The sequence below is a fragment of the Neodiprion fabricii genome, chromosome 3, assembly GCF_021155785.1.
Source record: "Neodiprion fabricii isolate iyNeoFabr1 chromosome 3, iyNeoFabr1.1, whole genome shotgun sequence".
Taxonomy (NCBI): Eukaryota; Metazoa; Arthropoda; class Insecta; order Hymenoptera; family Diprionidae; genus Neodiprion; species Neodiprion fabricii.
The window spans coordinates 17261719-17281074 of NC_060241.1; the positions used below are offsets into that span (position 1 = coordinate 17261719).

The window sequence follows — 19356 nt, forward strand, 5'->3', positions numbered from 1 at the left end:
AAATAAATATTCTCATAAATAACATTAATAAATAAGATAATATATCTTTAAATATATAAATAGTTTACATTGTATCATAATACTTGAGATTTCGATGAGATCACAACAAGGTAATTGGCTGCCGAATACTGATAGTTGCAAAATAAACTCATCAAGGAACATAAGTGACTCTTCGTCGTAAGAAGAAGTATGCTATCTTGTACAACTCTTGTTTAAAAATATTTTAAACGGAACGATTTGTCATATTCAACGCATGTCGTCGTTTTTACTATTTTCATGCTCATGTTTGTCCGAATTTCTTGACGTACAATAGGATTTAGAAGGGGACGAGCCGTCGACGACGTAATTGTCCAGGCGATCTGTGCAGCAATTCTGTAAAAACGAATCGAAAAAATAATCGTCAGTCATGGTGAAGTAGGTATCTGGTATAATGATTTCACAATGACTGCAAGGATACACATTGCAGCGAGACAAATTTTACAAGAGTAACAATTTTCGGCATTGCGTTACTGAACAATTAGAAATAAACCTTCAAAGAAACACCTACAATAATTAAAAATCTGCACACTTTTTCGATAAATAGGTACATATATATATGTATACAAAAAATACCAAGCTGGGTTAATATTCGTGTTTATGGCGCACGAGAATCGAAAGGATCTTCAGAGACTGAATAAGGAATTAAATAACTGAGATATGCTTACCATATAAGAAGTTCATTTGTGGTGCTGAATTTGTAGGCAAGTCCTTTTTTACTATTCCCTCACACAAGGTGTTCGAAGAGTTGCATAGCTGACAGCGACATTCACTTGGTTCGTGGTATTTATAGCTAAAAAAATGTAATATACGCATTATATACCTGTTTTGCGGGCTCAATTAAACGCCTGACGTTTTTGAGCAATATCGTATAAGACTGATATAACAAAATACACATGCCTGCAGTTATTCTGAAACGGCTAATTTTTTAGGCAAGTTGGTTACGTTGGCAATGCTGAATCAGCCCGCAACGCCATCGCCGGCCGGCTGCGAAATAGGCTCACAATCAATCTTTGTAAACGTAACTCAACCATTAGAATTTTGTATTGCTGGATTATACATCTGTGTTACCAACGTAATTGACTTGTCGTAAAATTAGTCCTTTCAGAATCACTGTGTCCACGTGTGCACGAACAAAATGACCTGAGCTGCTCACCTTAATGTTTTTGGTGTCTTGTCGTCATCGCATTGCAGTTCTACCGTTTTCTGTTCTAGTTTGCTTGGAACGCAAAGTCGGTGATAGTGTGATTTGTATGGAAATTCCCAATCCCCGCTCTAGAATTGTAAATATAACGTGATGATCTTCAAGTCATTTTTTATCTGTCATAAGTGTTCGCATTTTTTATTCACCATCTAACGTATGCAATTCGGGGAATACATTTATCGAAATGTTGATTATCATTTGACTGATTTCAGCCGATGTAATAGCAACAGATGAAATATTTGATTTAGAATTGGCAACAAATTGGTGAGACGGTGACTGTTCGTCTGAGACGTGGAAATGACTTGTCAATACGCCGGTAATCGATGCTGGGCCAATGCTATCGATGCTATCGACAAATGTTGTCAAAAACGTCACGATCAAGACTACGCCAAAACAAAAGTTAGATATTGCATAGAACCGACCATAGCGAATGTAATAGGATGAAAATAATGTGGCCATTCTCAAAATTTCAAAGATTCGCTCGAATATTTTTTGACGACAAGACAATTTCTAGTCGACTTGTACACCATTGACTGTGAGTTGACAAGAAAGTGACGTTCGTTAACTTATGGTCGACACATACTCAATAATTGGTGTTCAATGAGCTCTCTTTATCGGTCTCCGATTGGTTGACAATTCGTTTTACTATCGACAATAAGTCAAATTTGAGTCGATCCTGTGCTATTTGGGAAGCTATTTGCTATTTCGAAAGCCTTTTTCGTAAGATTCATAAAAAATGTTGGATAAGAAGATGCAGCATAGAACGAATATTTTGATGGTATATACTGACCTCACCGGTTAGACAGTAACCATGGCAAACTCCAATTTCGATCTCGGCCGTACAACTCCGACCTTCGGCATCAATTTTGGTGACAGCATAGCGGATAATTTTTGTCTGACATTCGTGAGTTTTGCTTATTTCTTGTGAGACTACCAATACTCCAGTTAAACTTGTTGAGATCAAGATTACAGATGCAATTGTTGCCGTTGCCAAATGTGCGATCGCCATCGAGTCTGCAATCATAAAGACCTTTGCGTTTAGAAAATGAAAATATTCATTACACTGATTACACATATTTTAACGCAGAAAGAAAAGTACTAATTTTAAAGCTCTTAGAGGTTGACATACAAGCCTGAAACACCTGTGAACCTTAATTGGCGTGGTTCAAAATTGGAGGATTTGGGAAAATGCGTCATTTTGCAATTCTTAAAAATTATCCACGTAATGTAATTAAAATCAAGATTACCAATTTGTTAAACCATGACACGAAATCATAGTAATATTAAATTTCTAGTAAAAGAATCTTCAAGGCTACAATTTGCTTTTCGAGTGGAAGTTATAAGCATACGAATGAATCAGAGTATCGACTTTCTAGAATCTCTGGGCTTGGAATCATTTTCAGCATGATCCTCAATTGATTATACGAGCTTCCAAATTGATCATCGGTTCAACTTAACCTGTTATGATTGTGTATCCTTTTTTAAGATAAGCCATTACTGTATAAATGGGTAGAGTTTTGATAAAAACTTTCTTGTCAAAGTTACATAGTTATTGACGTAAAATATGAAAGAAGTTCCTCGACAGTTTTTAATACAATTTGGCTGATAAGGATCATTTATTAAAACAATTACTCATACGAGAAAAACAATTTATGTCAAACGAGTCGTTTGACGAGTAAATAGTCACGTGTTAAGTTGAGTGGTAATATCTGCAACACTAAATCCTTGCATACTAATGTTGCATAATTCGCTACATTGAGATTCAGGAATCTTGCAGAATATTCACTCGTGTCACCAATGTTTAAAAATAAAAAAAAATTCTCTAGCCACCTTGCAAAATTATCACACTGAAGGAAAATAATATATACTTTCTGCACGTATTAATGTTATAAATGATCTCGTGGTTTCCATAATACTCATGATTATGGTATCTGTTATCGAAACAAAATTAAAACTAACCAGAATCACTTCACGGTTGAACGATCACGGTTGTATGACGCAGTCCGTCCGCGGTTTGCGATGTTGTCTGCGGGCGCTTAAATACTGTAGATCACATGCTCCAAGCGAGATTTTATCCCAGATTGGTCCATCGAGTTGATCTGTGTGGAGAGGGGATGAAGCGGGCGGTTCGTCTCCACCCCCCTAAAAGATTGTAAAGGTGAAATTATTTTTTTTCCGCTTTCAAAAAAATCAGGTTTCCGCATGTTATAAGGCTGATTTGGATGAACCAATATTGCGACGAATATCTTTTCTGATGTAACATTGCCTAAAAATATTGCACACCAATGAAATAACGGCCATAGGGAAATAATCAGGATAAAAATAGTTTTTTTTGTACCATGAACTAGAAGTCCGTCGCACTCAAAGAAACAAAGTGTTTTCAAAATTGAAAGATCCTCATGCTTTAGTGTTGTATCGGCTCATGTATATTAAAATCAACCATAAAGTTCACATATCAGTTGAATCTATCGATACGTGTCCAAGACATAGAATCGAGCACAAATTTTAAAAAGCGCCGGAAGCTTCATGCCGAGAGACAAGCCGCGACCTTTAAGATTCGACAATAATCCTTGGAATCAGCTGCTACCATACTGACTACATCAGCGTATAAAAAATTATGCGTGGCAGCTATTGATTGATGGATACCGACGTCATATTCTTGTAAGTAATGAAATTATGTTTAAGTCTCACGACTAATACAATGGTGCTTTTTTCTTTTCTGACCGAGACTCAATATCTCTGTACCAAGAATTTAATTCTCGGCGAAATAAATTCTGGCAACTATTTCACATACGTATATGTAATGAATTTTAGTAATCCATTAGCACTTATGTACATGCATTAGGGGTCTACAAAGAAACCGCGCCATGTAGCAATATTCATTTTTGCAAGGACTTTTAGAATCTTGCGATTTTGACAATTAGTCCTTACATCTACTCTTCAACGTTGAGTTTCAATGCAATTTGACAAAGCTGGCAGATTATTCGCTAAAATTTGTATCTCATTTACGAGTGACAAATACAAACAGCTTCTTACGGGTTTCAAACATTATTAACGCCAGTCAAAGATTCACGTCACGTTCAGGCTTTGAAATAAAAATACCTCCTTCTCTTCCGACAAGTCAGAATGCGGCAAAAAAAAAAAAAAAATACAAAAAACCAGTCAATACAGTCCATAAAACAATATTTCGCAACCAAGTATATCATTTCTGCACCGATTCAGTCAATTGTAAATTTTTATTACAATAGAACCTTATTCAAATTAGTAAAATGAACAGAGATAGATTGCGTTTTTGTAAGAGCCACGACCATATGATTATCTTTACAGCCTGTTGCGGCAGCTTTGTTTGATTTGCAAAATATTCAAAACTCGACTTGGCCTTGATTATTCAAAACACGAACGAAATTTTTACAATTATAGATTTTCAAATGCAGACTTTCAGATGCGATTCATACCATTCGTGACTTTTAGGTACAGCGTTCAAATTATTAATTTCATTCCCGTGCGCCGTTCTTCAGACAATTCAAATTTTCATTTCTCTGTATTAGTCTCCTTTACGTGCATATCATGCACGGAAAGAAGGTATCAGAACGATACGTTAGATGTCATTGCGTGTTGTGAAATCCACCAATGTTAAATGCACATTTGGTAATGGTAGAACACTGCTACATTTTTTTTCGAAATACTGTCCAAGGTGCCCAGACAGCGAAATATCCGAATTATAGTCGACAAACGTGTGCCTTCAAATTTACTACCAATCGTTGCTCGAAGGAAATATACTACAGTGTATAATGAATTCGAAAAGTGGCGCGTTTCTAAAAAAATCAAATCATTGTTGAAAAATATTTTCCCGACGTATTCTTCTGAACTTGCACAAAATCTTACCGATGATTCTAAGCATCTTCAGTTTTCTTACAATACTGAAGCTTGTTAAAAAATTTTCAATCATTTCTATTAATATTTGTGTTGAGGAGAGTCCATCCCTTCCTTGTCAGCCCTCGCTTTATTTCTTCATTGTTTATTCTATTGTCGTGCTTTAATTCACACAATATTTCATTCCTCTTGTAATCGAACTTCGCACACCCTGTTTGGAGAAATAGCATAGGGGAGACCGGTGTCAGTTGTAACAGGGTGTCGATTGTTACAGTGAAAATTACCCCGCCATCTTGCCAATTACAGAGATACCTGTCCTCCTTTTGTTCACCAATGTTTCGGAGAATTTATACAAATCTTCCTCTAATTGTCGTTTTTCTCCATCCGAAAGTAAATATTTCCATTCTTCCACTGTGTTTTTGTCTAGTATGTAAACCATGAGTGTCGTTCGTAATTGATATAAACTACCTCGAATTCGGAGTACAGGATTTTTATTTGATTGTAGAAAATTGTCGTCGATGTCAATTGTAACACTGTTCAAATCCTACTGATTTTTCGATGCTCATTCCTTACACAATTCCCTAACTAATTTCAAAACCACTTAGAAGAAAAGGATTACCAAAAAACCGAGTAAATCAATCGATCGAGTCTTCGGACGAAGTTACATTTCGTTTAATCTGCTTGGAGCCATATTCATATTAATATTGGTGCGTTAAATGCGTGCGACAACTGTTTGTCTAGCATATACTTTTATTTGTTGTTGAAGTTTTGTCATTTATTTTATAACAAAGATAGGAGAAACCGCAGCACGTCGGACCGCCTTTAAAAATTTTTAACAAAAAATGTATTCTTGTCATTTTTTTGGAGCAGGCAAAAGTGTCGATTTCAACACGTGTGGCAACAGAGAATTTACGATGCGTGTTCTCAAGGCGGAAGTTTTCTTTCGGGTCATATCTAATGCTCAACTCTGCTTCGGGGATATCATCGAACGGCGAATACGCCTGTTTGAATGTTAAATTTCTACGAACATCACGCCATGTGTTGTGCAAATTCGCAGATTACATTACTCCTACGTGTACAGTGTATATTAGGGAAGGTCTTTGAATAACACATTCGCGGTACTGGATATTACTGGATACTACGTAAGATTCGAAAGTCAGTAATGACGAAAGATTGCTACTAATTTGAAAAAAGGAACCAAGTAAGGTTTCATCGGAAGCCTGTAAATTTTTCTTCGTATAATGTTTCATCATGATGCATCAATGAATGAAATATGCTGAATCACATCGCCGATACATCTTATACCGGTCCCGTAACAGGAATACTTACATAATTCTTCTCGTAAACGTATTTATGTAATAAAATCCGTGTCTATTGTATGAATATAATTGAATTCGACGTATATCGTCAATATACGTGACGTGTGAATGAAACATCTTCCATTCGAGTCTTTCGAGGTGAGTTCGTGTTCCACTGATACAGGATAGTCTTCTCCTTTGTAGAGTGAGTGACGAATTTCACTAAATATTTCTCGTTTTACGCATATTTGACGCATATTTGAAGACATGTACGCAATTAAGAGAATTGAGGAAAAAATTTACCAAAACCACTTGTATTAGTTAGTACTGCGTACATGATGTGATACCCGAGCACTTTATATGATAACCGAAAGTTAAAATATGGATCTTCAAGAATAACCGTCGTTTATTATTTCGTAGTAATCCTTTGACGCGTGCTCAGTGACTGTTCCAACACTTGGACGATGAATGACTAGAGTCGAAAGAATTAGCTACAGTCACTGCGTGATGTTACGTACTATAAGTATAGTGTTCAACCTTTGTTAGTCCTAAGTGAGGTCAGTAACCGACGAGCGCTTTATTCGTACCAACACTCAGCCGACAGCATTGCTTATTTTTTGGGCTATTGCGATTCATTCGCAACTTTCTAGAATAAAAATGAAGTCAGGATCTGACGAAACTTTTTCGTAAAATATTTTCTACAAGATTCACACTTTCACCCAGTTCCACTTTACACACCTCCTTTCACATCACTCGTCCGTGTTCTTAGGGTAAAAATTCTATAGCTATTTTTTTTTGGGTAACAATTAGCGACCAGTAATTACAACTAATGGCCACCCTTAAAAGGTTTATAAAAAATATGATAAAACGGTTCAAAATATCCTGAAAATAAAAAAATTATCGCAAACGAGGCAACATTCTGTTCGATCGACGTCACCTCGCAATAATTTTCTCAAAACATTTTATGTCCTTCCTGGTGTGAGACTGAGCGCTAAATTCATCGTTACAATTTACAGTACGTGAAAATCTCACTTTTACTCACAATTAAGATTGGATATGCCCCAGAATTTCCGAATTCGTTTTCACAACGCGTCTTTCTGTACAGCGCTAAGAATGCAATCGCATTGATCGTTTAGTTCAACGGTACGGGTTTTTTGTCAATATTTTACTACTTTACTAGTGAAAATTTATCTTCCCGCACGTGTGTGTTCCTACGGAAAAAAACTGAATCGAAATAAAAGTTTCCAATACGCCTGAAAAACCACCACCTGAATCCGACCGGCCATGATACTAACGAAACTGAAATTTGTGAGAGAATAATAGGCGCTCAATGTCATACTAGAAAGGAATTCGCTTTCTTTTAAATTTGATGGTCATTGTCAAGGTCGATTTGCGCCAGAGGTGGTGCTGGTGGTATCTGATTGTTATCGTTCTGTTGATTTTGTTGTTGCTGTTGCGTTCTCTGTACTTCGAGAGCGAGTAGTTTTTGCCTCTTTTCCTCCATCAGTCGTTCACGATGCTTGTGTATGTAGTCGTAAACGTTCGGCAATCCCATGATAACGCAAGCGGACAGAGCCGAACGGTAAATGTTCATGTCGGTTGCTTCGTACCTGTGAATATTTATTATGACTCGCAAAGATCAAAACACCTTTACGAGTATTAAAAATCATTCATCACTAAAAGACGCACCACTCGTTCGTCCTTTCATCGTAACACTCGACATGGTATATAGTGGTAACACCATTGAAGCCTCCGATCGCAAAAATCATGTCGTCTATAACTTCAATGGCGAAATTGCTGCGTGGGTTGTACATGTCGGGTATCTGAGTCCAGCTGTTTGTAGCTGGATTGTATTTTTCGCCACTACACATTCTGGATATACCGTTGAATCCACCTGAAAATATCAAATTAAGCTGGATTATGGGGCAAGAAGTTCTGGAGACTCCACTTGCGTATTCTGCCCATTCTTCATCAGTCGAGAAATTATACTCACCAATGACATAAACGCAGCTGTGATAGGCGATGCATGAAACGCCACTTCTGCGAGACCTCATGGCGGATATAAGCGTCCACTGATTCGTTTCCGGGTCATAAACCTCGGCCGAATTCATGCACTCTTGTCCATTGAAGCCACCGGTGATGTAGATCTTATCTGAAAGGTAGAAGAGAACAGGCAACTGCGAATGAAGATACCGGAAAATGCACCAAGGATTCCAATAAGCTACCATTGAGCATCGTTGCGCTTGCGTCTGATCGCTGGACGTTCATTGGAGCGATAAGGGACCACTGGTTGCTCCGATAATTGTACCGTTCTGCTGTGTTCTGCCGGTGATGACCGTCGTAACCTCCCATTGCGTAGACGAGGTCGTTCAGCACCGTGACGCTTACGTAGCACCTGTATTTTATCATATATAAATAAGATCTAGTAAGGCTGCAACGGGGTGGGTCAGCCATGAAATATAGTCAACCTTCTAGCATTCATGGGAGCAACTTCTCGCCACACCTTGCTAACAGCGTTGAAACAACGACAGCTATTGAAGTAATCCATACCGTCGAAGCCCCCGATTACGTAGATGTTGAAACCGACAACCGCAGTGCCGTGGTAAGCTCTAGGACCCGTTGGATCTACTTCTTCGACCTGCGGATATTCAGTGACCTAGAGTGATTTTAGGTGACTGAAGGTGGTCAGAAATAATTGGCATATTTGGGAGCAATTTACTTTGACCCAACGATCGGCTCTGGTGTCGTACGTTTCGATGAAGTTTGTTGGGCTTCCACCGCTCCAGCCACCAAGTGCGAATAGTATCTCGTGCGGAACTCTTGGCCTGGCGATTTCTGGCGTTGGCACTTCCCCGTCTTTCTGTGTAATCATCTCCAAGTCGTAGAGAAACTTTAGCGTTTCAATGATGATGGGTCTGCAGGCCTCGTTACCGGTTACATACGGATGATCCTTGACGTTCTCGAGGAAAAACTGGGTGTCTAGCAGCCCTAGACGAATGTTCTTCATCAGTTCGACAATGTGCCCTTTTCGGGGCTCGGGGTCGTGGTTTATCCACCTGAGAACCAGCTCCCATACAGCTTCCTCGCTTTTGACGTTTAGCTCATCAGCTCCTACCAGGCCACGAAGTTCGGATATCGGTAAAAATAGCACTTCATCACTCTTTTGCGCAACCTGTCGTTGGTGAAGTAAGAGGTTTCAGCAGATCAATCGAAAAATCAAACGTCACGTCGATGACACACCTGTACGAAGTGCCGCATTACGTAGCGGTGGGCATCGGTTTCCAATCCCTTGCAAAAATGCTCCCTGGCGAATCTCATCACACCGATACAGTTCTCTGGTGCCAAGTTCTGTCTGAGATAGTCACAGCAGAGATCGAGAACACCAAGAATGCTCAAGTAATCCGCGGTGACCAAGAGTTGACAGACGTTGTCCCTGTTTACCTCCAACGAACGGAGGTAAGCATATTCCAGCAGTAAATTCATCATGTGACTGTTCACCCCTGGTAAAAGTACGTCGGTTTTTTCACGAGAGTGAAGAGTCGTCGTGAAGAGGGCTCTGCGTGAAAGAAGTGGGTGTAAACCATCGTCTAAGCTCACACGACTACTCGATGTTGATACCACGTCAGAAAATGAAGTGGTTACATTAAGGGTGGTGTAGCCGATTCATTTCCATAAAGTAGGTTTAAATCGGTTATAATTTTCGATGCAAGGTAAGTGATTTGGTTGTGAACATTTCTGCTCTACATACTATACGAGTTCGATACGGACATCAAAAGTGTTCGATGGTATCCTCGATTTCAGAGGGATTAGGCAAAGATAATTAAAGTTGAATAAGACATGTAGCACAACGAACCTGAAGTAGGTGCTGCAGGCGGACAGAATTGCTCTATGAATCGGAAAAATACCGCCATCTTCAAGCCGAAGTACCGCGTCGCAAAGTAAGTTGTTCTGGCGGAGGTCGTACAGTGACTGCATCGCTTGCGTACTCATGCATCGACCCCCATTTTCCGCGATCAAACGCTGTACGTTTGTGTTACAGTTGTCTGGTGCGAGGTTGCTCTCATTTTGATCCACCTCCATATTAAAATCCCCAATTCCGACGACCTTATCCTTTACTCAGGTAGGTTGCCAAGGGTTCGAGGCAGCCACTGCACCGACGATGACGGCCCAGTATTGTGTAATGTTCTACAGAGCAGAAAATAGTAGCTGAATTGAATGAGAAATTGCTCAACATATTCTGTCTTGACAAGGCAACTTTGCAAATGACACCTAAAATCAGAGGAAGTGTTCTTTTTGCGGTGAAATATTTGGCGTGTTTTACCTTGTACAATTTCGATGAAAACTGCCAAAGGTCTTCCGAGTTTTGTGCGCTACAAGGTTAGCTGACCCGTTTGGGCAGCTCTATTCAGGTAATGGCTGGTGGATGCAACTTATAATTTTCCAGTGATCTTGCAGCACATGGGTTCCGTCAAAGCGTAGCCAAAATGCTACAGATTTTGAACGCGCTGGACGAAATTGATTGGCTGAGGGACCTGCTCATACGGACTAAAATTTTAATGGCCAGGCTGCAGACGTACATACGGGCAATTTATCAGTCGCGAACCGTATTGGAGCTAGTGGTGTGAAACAAAGTAGAAGAGTTGGGTGGACTGGCAGAGAGATACAAACTATTTTGTGTGATTTTAAGAGCGAATTACTGTCGCCTCTGGCTGTGACATAGGTCTTACATGTCCGCCGTTCAGTCAAGGACTGTCATTTGACAAACGAAGACTGCTATTTTGCCTGGAATACATCAAACTGCGTTGGCTGTGCAGCGCATATACTGGACATCCTGAAGTAAAAAACGTTCCGCACGTTTTAATTGATGCTTCAACTCCAATGGTGAATAAATACGAAATGCTGAAATGAATGTGTATAACCACGTATTAAATCCGCTGTTTGTCTGCTGTCTTCGTTATTTCATTGGACCTTTTCCTTATGTTTTCTTTATGTACATACAGTATATGCATTGCTATGGGCACGAATAAACTTATCTATCTATTTATCTCTCAAATTGTGAATGAGCGGTTCAACGAGTAGCTTCGATCAAGTGTGTGGGCGCTGTTGTAACGTAGACTGATTGCATAAGTGTTTAGAGAAAGAACTGCTCGTATTACAAGAAAAATCATGAATACCGAACATGGCTAAATAAGCTGTCCACATGATTCAAACAGTGCCAATGCAAAGGAATGAAAACACATCAGGCTTTGCCTTTATGACTGAGACATTACCAAAACAGTAAGAGGTTAATAATGTAGCTATTACCAGAGGTTGATAACCTGGTTAATAATGATAACATTTTTTCAAGTGTAACGGAGCCGCATCCACCAATGAAAATTTCAATAGCAAAGAATGAAGTATTCATCGCAGCAACAAAGAAGGGAAAAATCGAAGTAACGACTAATGGGGCTTCAAGGTGTCCTGGAAGACGTTCCTTATTTCCAGAGGTCCCATGAAATTTCTCAGTCTCTTTGCCAAATTACAGCCGGTCTGCTTAACTGACGCGAGACGTTCAACGCCAAGACTGCTATTGCCACACTCGTCGAACCCAATCCAACCAAGCACCTCATAACCCCCCCTCCCTACACGCTTCACGGTAAAGTTGTACTGGCCATATTTACACTTCGAGGAAAAAATTTGTGAAATCTGTGGAATAATTTATTTCATTTCCGGCAATTCAGGAGGTCGGTGGGGAAATTTAGAAGTTAGTCACGCGGCTCAAGTTCTTACACAATATTAATTGAAGAAAAGATTTCTTGGGATATTTAAAACGTCCGGCCTGAGATTCTAATCTGTCGATTTAACGTGGACGATGTGCAAATAATATATTATTGTACTCATGATGTTCAACTTTGTATGCCTTGGGTATGAGCTAGTAGGAAAGATATCCTTGAATTAGAAATAAGTACCTGTTTTTCTATTTATATTTATTTATCTATCTATCTATCATTCTATTCGATAAAGAAAACTCGTACGACAGTGATCAATCGTTGTCAGTACTTACCCGTTCACCGGTAAGCACAAACTGAGAATTATTTATCTGGTCCAACAACTAGCCGAGGGGGTATTTACTTGTTGAAATTGCAAACCTCTTTGATAAATAATAACTTCAAGATTGCTTGAAATCACTTGAAAAATCGCTTGAAATCACTTGAAATCAGTCGACATCATTGTAATAGCTTGTCACTGGATCTGTGAGCGAATGTCCCCTCGAACTGAACTAGTAAAAATCAGTGAAATAGAGACCACGATTGATGTCAAATGGATGGATATAAATTCTTGAAATTCAAAAGTTGGCTCATTGAATTTGACTCGCACAAAACGAAGCCTTTATCCGAAACTTATACCAATTATTACAATTATACCAATTATTTATCAATATCAGGTTCCCAATAAGCTCTCTCGAAACTCTACGCGAAATATGCTTATTAAACAAATATTGATGAATAAGCGTTGAAAAAAAAATCTAACAAAATGTACACAAGTTAATTATGGCGAATTTTCAGAATAGAAAAAAAAAATTATTCGAAAATCTAAATTTAACCAGCTTGGTATAAATAAAAATGTCCCACCCAGTTCTCAAACTTTGATGTGCAATAACTTTGAAACTGTAGATTGAAAAAATACAAACTGCAGAGCGCATTTTGCAACTCTGTTCACTTTCTACAGTTCATTCATGTCAAAAAATAAATACGTCTTCGCACGGCATCAAGAAAGAAATCACAAAACTCAATTCTTTCCACTCGTTATTATTTTTACTTAATAAGTTGTCGTATTAATTATTTAACAAATTTTTATTGTTGGATAGCATTCTTCACATTTTCACGATTTCAAATGGACAGTTTTTGAATATGAAAAAAATGTCCTCGTTGTTTACAATTATATTTGTTAATCATCAATTATTTAACGGCCTGTTGAGCTCAAAAAGAATGCATAAAATTGAATGTTTTTTTACGGACGCGATAGTATGTTCTCAATCTTATTCCATCTGCTTACTTATTGTTAGTCTTTGAAATTAACATATTCTTACAAAAAAACGTTAAATATGTGTAACAATGTTCGTATTTATCGTAAATTCTTTTATTCGGGGAATGTACTTATTTCGATTTTCAAATGTTCTTGGGAATGAATAGAAACATTTCATCTTCAATCATTTTATTCGTCAACAGAAACACTTCAGCTTTGATTTCATTGAAATCCATCAAGCGCATCAAGTAATCACCCCTTTGGGGGGTCGGTTTTACCCCTTACGACCGGTTATTAATAAATCACAAAAAATACGTGTCTCTTAATTTTTATTGGAAATGGGATGATAAATAATACTTAACCGCAGTGAATTAAATCTATATCCTTTGCCTTTTGTTTCAAATCCACGGAAAAAGGATCATCTTTTCTTTTCTAATGTCGCTAAGAGACTGAGGGCTGTTCGGACTCACTGGCGCCCTGGAGGGCCCAAGTGCTTCAGGATTTGACGTCTGCGTCACAAAAGCAGCGTGAGATTTGACAAAAAGGAGACAACCATATATCGTCCAAAATTGCCTCTCCGGCATTCTCCACGTCGATCCGTTTTCTAGCCCATGATCTTAATTAAGGAAACATGATTCAATAGGTGTCAGTGGTTCAATAATCCAATAGTTTTTGATACACTACAACCTGTACGAACTAGATGAAAATCGGAGGGATTGACTGACGAAGGATTCCTTGCAGGACGTGCCTCGCATACCGTTATTTGACTCATCCGATTTAAGAGGGGAGCCTGCTTTAGAGGCTTCAAAAAATCTATTTTTTTTTTTGCATAAATGTCTTCCCAAACTATCCAAGAATGTGTCCCTAAAATTTCAGACGCAAATTCGAAATATTTTCGGAGTTACAGAAGAAATAGTGAGCAAGCTTCGAGCAGGTATGCGAGCGGTTTTTTGAAGTTTTCAGCCAGTTTTTTGAAGAGTCTGAACCAGTTTTTTGAAGTTTTGAACCAGTTTTTTGAAGAGTCTGAAGGGCAACTCTATGGACCAAGAATCGCTGATTAGCATATTAATGCGGTAAGTTCAAGAAAATTACGATTTTTTATGTACGAAAACTTTGACGCACGATTTCTGCGTTTTTCATTTTTACGCTATTTCCTAATTGGCGGGAAAGATAGGGAAGAAACTAAACGTCCTATCGAAACGAGACAAATTGCATTGTACTCGGGATGAAATTCTCTTCTAGTTGAACCTAAAAAACCTTAAGGAAGTTAAGATTAACCCACTTTTTAAACAATCTAAAGTGAATTCTTTTCCCAAGAAAAATGAATTTTTTTTTTTTAATTTGCGAAAAATTGTTGAATTTTTCACTTTTTGTGGAATTTTCTTGGTTTAACTAGAAGCTATACTATTGAGAAGTAAAAATTTTTTTGGTTTCTTTGTTTCAGATGGAAATTGCGACCTGCACCTTTCCCGCCGCACGACAAATGCATCATGAGACGCCTCGGTGAAATGCTTGTACCAGGCATAATATGACATGTATCCTAATGAAAAAAATCGAGAAGACTGTTGAAATACATAACAATAAACCCTGAAAGTTTCGTTTTAAACGGATATTTCTTTCCTTTCCGAAAAAATCCTCGAAAAAACCGATTTTTTGAAGCCTCTAAAGCAGGCTCCCCCCTTAAGTAAAGTGTAAAGAACTTTCACATTCCAGATCCATATATCAGAAATGTGATGCTGTGGCGTCTGAACCGGTTATATGAGTAATTCTTGCTTACTTCGAATTATGGGTACTATATTTTTCAGTCTCTGGGGGTTCCCCATAATGCGTCACATGGCTGACGAATCAACGATTTCACATTCCTTATAAGATTGAAAAATAAGAAGATTATTTCAGTGTAATACCGCTCTGTGGAACTTTAATAACAATTTTTTCGAAAATGTGTCACCTTCGAGATTACTGCAGACTGATCCGCGTTAGATTTTGCACTGTTAGACTTCATGCATGTAAAATAACAATCTATGTAACAATTACTACTTATGTATCGAACGCTTTTTGGGTATAAAATCGCCTATTTTATTTCAATGACTGTCTGTTTTCGAAATATCGGAATTTTCTAATTTTATCCGGATAAATGGTAGTTTTACCCATCTACTTGAAGACTAGATTGGTTTCTATGTTTCGACAACAATGTTACAGGGTCGATGATAGAGATCACGATGAGCGGCTGGATAAGAGAAAATGAGAGGAACTTGTATCGAGGTGTTGAATATTTAAATATATGATTGACGTATTGTCAAAGATATGGAGAGTACAGTGAGAAGTTGCGCACGGAGAAGAAAAAAGGGAAGAGAGGTGAATTTAAATCTTGGCCGAATTAAAAATGTCTTAAGAGTGAGCATGTGGGGTAAAAATGCAAGGAATTGTCGTTATGCCGATGCGGTATGGAAACCGAGGCATTGACCTGAAGATAAGAAGAGGATGCAGGGTATAAGGTAGCTTCAAAAGTGTGGGAAAAGAATTCAAAGTCTGGAGAACGTAGCAACAAGGTAAAACTTCATAATTTTTTCGAACTTTCAGACGATTTTTTTTCATATTGTAGATAAAATACTGTACTTTGAAATGTATATTATTATTGTTCAAGAAGATTAACTATGGAATTCAAAATTGTGATGAAATAAAATGTAAATCTTATTTGTGATTCGTAATTAGAGAAAAATAAAATAAAAATCACGTTTTTATTTGATATATTGTTTACAGATGATATGAAATACGAATTGCATTTGTAATCGGTAATTAATTTCGGTTTAATCGCAACTTTTGCAAGCAGTAGATTATATCTTTGCTCGGATCAATTGCCACCTTCAAATTCTATACGACTGAGTGATTCGCATTTCATTTTGTCCCAATTCCAAAATACTAATGTTATTTGTATTTTATTTCGCCTCAGTTACAATATAGCCATAATATTTTAATCTTTTTCTTTCATCCAGCCTGCCTGACAAAAACGAGTATATTCGGAATGAAGTACAGAAACGTACTGTGTCCGACAAGTAAATGTACGGTTCTGGAATATGACTCGAAATCGCTAAACGGCTTAATTATCGCGATGCGATTTCATGACGTATTACACGTGCGGAGTCACGTCAGTATTCGAAACTCTTTTTTCAATCGTCAACAATTATAAGACTGGAAATAATTTTTTTTTACTACTTTTAGACAGCGGCCATTTGAAAACTTATCGATGTCCATTACGTTTCAAATTACAATAAACATTTTCCATAATGTCGTACACTGTTAAAAATTTCTGCATGGAACTTCTTACACTGTATTAGAAGTTTTATTCGGATACGGAACAGTGAAATCACCATACACTTATTGTACATTCAATTTGCGAACACAATAAATTTACTACAAAATTTAGTGAAATAAAATTACTTTTTTGTGTTTTTCCTATAAATTTTAGTAAAATCAGAAATTTTCATTGTAAATTTCAGACAAATGCGTAGTATAACAATTTACGTTGCTGCACTGAATTTTTAATTTTACATCTCTTTTGTACAGTAAGTTTGTGGTAAATTTACAATCATTTTTGACAGTGTACAAACATTTGTAACAGATTAGAAGCCCTTAATACCCGAGGTTAAACTAACGGGTCACGTGGGTGATAGCCTATCAGAAACAGATTTAGTCACGTGTTACAACGCGGGAAAGTTTGAATGCATGCGCCTTGTGAACAAATGCCACGTGATTCGTTAATTCCATTTAACTGTTATATGTATATTATAATACATTATATCAAGCTATCGAAGCGCCGATGTCGATTTCGTCCGATTCCAATCGACTGTTGCCGATGATGCTAGTCAGCCATCCGGTTAGTATAGAGATCAGCGGCGAATTCCTAATTAAAAGTAAAAGTCAGACTCGTACTGTACAGGGTGAGTCACTTCACGTACCTAAAATGGGAGGGGCTTAATTCATGCGAAATCATGATTCATCCGGCTAATAAGATACGTTCGATTTATTGAAGTCCCTGAAGCGTCGTGGTATTGGTTGATGCTTCTTCAAATCATAACTATCGCCTCCGAATCAGCGCGATTAACTTCGCTGTTCATAGTTGGTGTAAATTTTCTCGCGATTTTCTCGAGAGCTCTTCTGATTGGATGAAGGGGCGTGACTTCGCCTCAAGTAAACTCTACCTATTCTACATATAAGAGACGTCAATGATAATTGGTAACGAATGTGGGGGAGGGATATAGAATATGGCGCATAGTGGGAGAAAATCTTTTTTTCCTGTAAAACGTATTTTACAAAATGGCGAAACTGGTGTAGTATTCCTGGTGTAAAGAGCCGAAGTATTCACCTCTAAATTGATCTGCAAGGGTTTTTGGGGTCGGAAACTCTAAATTTGTGTCCAGATACTCGAATGAATTGATAACATAGGCCCGTGATGCCCCCCCCCCCCCCCCCCCACAAATACACACACACACACACACCTACACACACACCGAGTTATTTTCTGAAATTTTTTTTTCCGTTTTCTTAATACTACTGGAGCCAACTTTTAATTTTTGTGTTAAATATAATTATTAATGATAGTGTTGATATTTGAATATTCATCTACCCTCAGTAGCTGTTGCTTATAGCGATTTTAAGCATATTTAGAGCTGCGTAAGTACAAGAGAAAAAGATTGAGCAGGAGTTTTGAAAAAGGTATAAGAAGAGATAAGTCTTTTTGATTCATCCAGTTTCTCTTAAGTCTTGTTCAAAACTAATGCTGTTCATTTTATAGCTAAACATTCGGTATAATTTTTTTATTCATAAAAATTGTCAAGAAATTTGTAAATATGCGTATCTTGCATGAAAATAAATCTCGATGAGTTGTAAACAAACTAGTGGTATGTTTTTATTCAACGTACCCAAATACCTAAAAAAAAAAAAGCGTTATCACTTGAGGCGAAAATTTAAATTTATATTTCGCAAGACTGTGTGATTCGGCAACTTATGGGAATTATCAGCAATTCAGTAACATACAAGGTAACCCGGGGCACGACGTACCTCCAAAAAGATTTACCTTTTTTTTTATCTAACATTGAAATGACTTTTTTAAAAACGATATTGTAGATAAAGGCCACTTGCTCCGGAATATACATTTTTTTTTGTCATACATATTAATAAATAATCAATGATGTGATCAATACCCCGTAGATCTATTAAAAAGAATTCGAGAATAATCGAAATGCTTACAAATCCACGTTATTACGGATATTCGAGAAACCTATCCATTTTTTCTTGTTTTTCAAATTTCATACATATGACAAATACATATGTAGGAAAATGACTACTATAAATTACGAAAATGTAATTATATGAATATGAAAATGACAGTTCTTTAGTATAACTATTTTTCTGGCCAAATCATGCAATGGAATTATGTAGCGCCGAATGGAAAAAAGAGTATTAGGACAATGTAAGGTATTTACAGGAACAGTTTCATCAATTTTTTTAGAGCTAATGGTTTGTTATAAATAATTGATAATATAATCCAAATCTAATTTTATCGAACTATATGTTACCCTGTATCCGTCAATTTCAACTTGAAACATGACCATTGAAATGATTAAGCTAAAAAACATACTGAGAGAACATGATGAAAGTTAGCAAACTGCCATTGAGTGACTGCGCATTAGACTGGGCCAAAAAAATTGACAATGTTTTTTTTTTTGAAAAATATATTGAGAATATCATTCAGTATGGCAAAAAAAAAATTTCATGAAATTTTAAGCCCTTAATATTAACTTTAAGTGGTCTATCATCGCTATTTTTGATTTTTAGTAATAATTTGATGTTTTACGTCAGAACTATCGAAATATTGAAGTGAAAAAATTTATGCTCACTTATCCCTTTATAAAATTAAATTCCCTACAAAATAGGTCTGAT

The 19356-nt window shown here is 37.3% G+C and overlaps 2 protein-coding genes across 2 annotated transcripts; both read right to left on the minus strand.

Annotated features, from left to right (window-relative positions):
- Window positions 1-30: 30 nt before the first annotated feature.
- On the minus strand, window positions 31-10491 carry LOC124178277 (kelch-like protein 10). Its single transcript, XM_046561513.1, has 13 exons — window positions 10265-10491; window positions 9652-9967; window positions 9131-9583; window positions 8880-9049; window positions 8637-8806; window positions 8405-8563; window positions 8101-8305; window positions 7751-8021; window positions 3200-3382; window positions 2031-2254; window positions 1193-1311; window positions 705-829; window positions 31-372 (listed from the first exon to the last, which is right to left on the minus strand). Exons 1-8 carry the CDS (start codon window positions 10489-10491, stop codon window positions 7772-7774), a joined length of 1950 nt encoding a protein of 649 aa, XP_046417469.1. The 3' UTR covers window positions 31-372; window positions 705-829; window positions 1193-1311; window positions 2031-2254; window positions 3200-3382; window positions 7751-7771.
- Window positions 317-2249, minus strand: LOC124178276. Its single transcript, XM_046561512.1, has 4 exons — window positions 2031-2249; window positions 1193-1311; window positions 705-829; window positions 317-372 (listed from the first exon to the last, which is right to left on the minus strand). Exons 1-4 carry the CDS (start codon window positions 2247-2249, stop codon window positions 317-319), a joined length of 519 nt encoding a protein of 172 aa, XP_046417468.1.
- Window positions 10492-19356: the final 8865 nt, after the last annotated feature.